The sequence below is a fragment of the Gossypium raimondii genome, chromosome 5 (genome assembly GCF_025698545.1).
Source record: "Gossypium raimondii isolate GPD5lz chromosome 5, ASM2569854v1, whole genome shotgun sequence".
In the NCBI taxonomy this organism is placed as follows: Eukaryota; Viridiplantae; Streptophyta; class Magnoliopsida; order Malvales; family Malvaceae; genus Gossypium; species Gossypium raimondii.
Window position 1 is genome coordinate 32144918 of NC_068569.1, and position 4345 is coordinate 32149262.

A 4345-nucleotide genomic window follows, 5' to 3' on the forward strand; every position below is an offset into this window, starting at 1 on the left:
ATCGTTAAGTGATGATGTAGTTGAAGGAGGAAGTATGCAGCGACATGTGATGTGTCACGTGTACCTCGTGTTAACGTGACATTTTGTCACGTCAGCAAATATTTAAAAATTAAAATTATTGGTTTTTCAAATAATTAAAAATATTATAAAAATTTTAAAAATTATTAAAAATAATCTTAATTTAAAATAAAGAACCAAAATTAAAATAATCATCACCAAACCACAAATCCAAAATAACATATTCAATAACTTTTTATTTTCCAGTGAACAATATTTTTATATCACGCCATTTACTTTAACCATATTCGCTTAAATGTTCTTTTTTTTTTTTGTCAAAATTTGTAACATATTTTCTCATATTGGTCCACTTTGTAGTGGACAAAATGAGGGCAAACAACTACAACAAATTATTTTACTTCCATTAAATTTTACATCATTTTTGTAGTTATTTCTGATTTCATTTTTTATATTTATAGTAATTCAAAATAATAATTATTAAATATTTAAATAAATTGTAACTTGATCGTGATAATTAATTTCAATTTGAATATTTTTGTAATTTTAAATAAATTTAATTTTTTATAATTCTTAATAATTGTTAATTATTTTTCATAATTACTTGAAAAACCACATTAACCGTTCCTTTAGATTCATCCTAGATGTGGTTTTAAAATAATTATTAAAAAATTATATTATAGAATTTTTATTTTCAAATTATTTGTTGATATGGCAAAATCCAATATTAGTATGAGGTATACGTGGTATGCCACTTGTCAATATCTGCTTACTCTATTAGCCACATCATCACTTAATGGTAGAAATTGATGAATGTTTTAACGGAATGACTTATTTACTTTTTGGTCTAACATATAGTAGTTAATTTACCTATTTTTGAGTAATAAAAATAAAATATAATTTGACTTTTAATACAAAACATTCATATCCATCTTCTCACTGTAACAGTTTCCTTTGAGCGGTTGGTCCAGTATCAATTCAGAATTTTTTTTATACAAACAAATTTAGGAACTTTCATTTTACAGTGTTAAGTTTATTTTCTAATGTTTTAATTAATAATTATGTAAAATATCATGAAATAAAAAATTGAAGTAATAAGACAAAAAAAATTAAAACAATAAAAGAATATTGGGAAGAAAGGATATTCATGAAATTAATTAATCAGGATCTATATTAGGTTTTTCTAGATACTCTAACTAGCTAGGGTAGGAGTTTAGAATTAGGAGCATATATATAGTTGCTGAAAATTATTAAATATTTTGACAAATTTGGTGAAAGGTAACAATGGAAAACACGGTATAATTACGAGGATGAAGCTGTTGGTTTGGTTCTTATATTTAGATTTAGATACTCAAAATTAGACATGTTTAGCTGTGGCTACGAATAACTGTTGTTCATTGTACATCATAACAACAAACTACCAGAATTTTGTTTCTGGAAAATCGAAATTTTTATTCTAAATCCAATGAAGAAGGAAGAGACAAAGGCTGTTGCATCATCACAACAGATAATCCAGAATTTTGTTTCTTTTATTTGTACTATTAAAGTGACTTCATTTTCATTTCCTTCTTCACCCCATTTAATTTCTTGTATCTCATCTGATATCCCATCATTTTTCCTATTGGTCTGGTTCTTTTCAAGTCCGCCTCTCTATTACAAGGTATATGTATATGTTATTTATTTGGTTTGTACATGTAAATATATATGTATATGTATATGTATCCCTCTGTTCAACTTTGTCAATCTGAGATTATGCATGATAGGTCAAGTTTTGATATATATGGTATTTCACGAACCCTTTTCTCGACGTTAATGGACTCCGTTTATGGAAGAAAACAATTTAATGGAGGAAATAGAACATTATTATTGTTATTATCACTTTATAGAATAAAAATATATATAGTTTTCAAAGGTCAATTTGAAATTAATGATTTTTATTTTAAATTTGTTGTTTCCGTTAAATCCTACAATGCTGAAATTCACATTGAAGTTTTTGAGGTAATAATTATCAAATGTAGTCTTTCTGCAGATGTTTCTTTCACATTTTCCTGAAATTCTGTGTTCCATCAATCTGCTTTGCTTCGTCTCATCCAAATTAAATAACATACGCAAAGGATAAGTGTTAATGTGCAAAATTGTTTCCCATTGCCAGCAGCCTCTACGTCCAAAGGCCCCTATTTCGAAAGTGTTTTCTGTCCGTTTACTAAAGAACATCAGCATCAAAATCAATTGAGAGCATCGATTTTTGTTCCTCAATGGCAAGTGATGAGCAGATGATCAAGATTGTCGGGGATCAATTTTGTGTCCCTTACACAATGCAGCTGGTTGTGAAGAGAAAAGTAGAGTCATTTTCCAATGTACACTACGATGTGTTTGATACTACTGGAAATTCTCTCCTTCAAGTCGATGGAGGTGTCTGGAACTCCAAAAAGAAAAGGGTCATCAAAGATCCTGCTGGTTTTCCTGTCATCACTCTACGCAAAAAGGTACATAATATATGCAGGCATTAATTGTATAACATTTTCCTATTTCTTTTTATTTTTATTTTACACTTGGACGTGACGGTGGGTGTTTTGGATATGAACAGGCACTGTCCTGGAAAAAGCAATGGCAAATCTATCAAGGTGAAAGCTCAGAGAAAAACCACTTTTTGTGCAGCGTGCAGCGATCCAATGCGCTTCAAATGAAGAACAATCTTGATGTTTACTTAGCAAGCAGCTACATGGAAGATGGCCCTGATTTTCATGTGACTGGAAGTTTCACTTCCATGTCTTTCAAAGTTTGGAAAGGCAATTCAGTTATTGCAGAGGTATGTAAAGCATTTTCAGCTTCAATTATTGTTGTCAAATGTGTTTGATTTGCCTAATGAAGCCTTGGCTGCAGTAGCTAGATTGAGGCCCTTGTTTAACCAATTAATATATGGTATATGTGACAATTATTGTTTTTGTTTAACCCACTGCTGTATTATGAAAACACAGGTTATGCATAATTTCACATGGGGAAGCTGCATGGGCAAAGAAAGTTTCAAGTTAAAAGTGTATCCAGAGGTGGACTATGCCTTCATTCTAGCTTTGACAGTGATTATGCATGAGACAGACAAAGTATAATCTTCAATCTCTCAAGTTTATTTGTTTCCGCTTCCCGAAGTCTTTATAATTTATCTTTTGCAGTGTAAATTTGTACTGCATTCCTTTGAACATATAAACAGTTACCCTCCGAAAAGGAAACCAACAGTAAATGGAAATGTATAATTAATATTCCTTAATACTAGTTGCATTGCTATTAAGGCATTGCATTGCTATTAAGGCATTAGCTTGATGGTAAGAATGAGGTCCTGAATACTTTTAACCTTCAGGTTTAAATCTTATCAGGTTTGGATTTGTCCAAATATATTTGGATTTATTAACTATATATGAATGTAATTATTGATCTTCTAAAAATAAAATGCTAATTGCATGATCATATCCCAAATTATTTTGCACTTGCTTGTAGCTTCAAGACTATTGAATGATAGATCAAACAACATGTGGTGCTTAGTTGTTATATGCATGATCGTAACAAACAATGATAACAAGTGTAAAAACGACATAGAAAATACTATCATAAGTTGATTATAAAATTCACTGTAAGACTTTACTTAAAAGATGAACCCATTATTAATTTACAATACAATTAATTATTTAAGCTCAACCAATCAGTCCAACATTCAGTCAACTAATAGTAAAAAATACTTGTTGAAAGCTGGACTGCAATGCAACATGGAACCAGCAGCCAGCTACTGTCGAGTTCAGCAGCAGCAAAGCAACTGGAAGTGCAGCATTGAAGCTTGACCAACTGCAACAGTTGCTTGATTGATTTTGTTTTAATGTAATCTTGTATAGTTACAAATTTGTGTAAGAAAGTTAGTAGGATTAGTGTTTGAAAGATCTTTGATGTAATAGCTAATTGGTCAGCTATTTTTGTGTATCATTTTAGCTATAACTAGATATGTATTAGTTGGGGCAGTTAAACAATTAGGTAACTGTCATTTTATCAATTTGTAACTTAAATACATTTTGAATTTTGAATGAAAATATGGTTGTTCAATTACATTTTTTTGTGTATTCAAGTCCTGCTTGCTGGTTTCTTTTCTTTTCTTTTTGCTTCAATTTTTCATTGGTTTTGCTTTGCAAATCTATTGATGCTTGCTGCCATTGTTCCAACAAATGGTATCATGAGCCCGAGCCTTTGAGGGGCCTTTGTTATTTTGTTATTTTCAAATCAAAAGCAAAGCTTAAAAGAGGAAAGATCGAAGCCTTTGAACTCAGTCTAGCAGAATGAGTTTCACTCC

The 4345-nt window shown here is 30.4% G+C and overlaps 1 protein-coding gene across 1 annotated transcript; it reads left to right on the forward strand.

Moving 5' to 3' along the window:
- Positions 1 to 2208: 2208 nt before the first annotated feature.
- Positions 2209 to 3237, forward strand: LOC105767602 (protein LURP-one-related 14). Its single transcript, XM_012587175.2, has 3 exons — positions 2209 to 2501; positions 2603 to 2824; positions 2994 to 3237. Exons 1-3 carry the CDS (start codon positions 2271 to 2273, stop codon positions 3120 to 3122), a joined length of 582 nt encoding a protein of 193 aa, XP_012442629.1. The 5' UTR covers positions 2209 to 2270; the 3' UTR covers positions 3123 to 3237.
- The last annotated feature ends 1108 nt before the right edge of the window (positions 3238 to 4345 follow it).

Excerpts from the sequence above, each read along its gene's own strand:
- LOC105767602 (XM_012587175.2), top strand. The coding sequence starts at position 2,271 with ATGGCAAGTGATGAGCAGATGATCAAGATTGTCGGGGATCAATTTTGT. Across the intron at positions 2,502-2,602 it reads TCATCACTCTACGCAAAAAG|GCACTGTCCTGGAAAAAGCA; the intron begins GTACATAATATA and ends GGATATGAACAG. Across the intron at positions 2,825-2,993 it reads GCAATTCAGTTATTGCAGAG|GTTATGCATAATTTCACATG; the intron begins GTATGTAAAGCA and ends ATGAAAACACAG.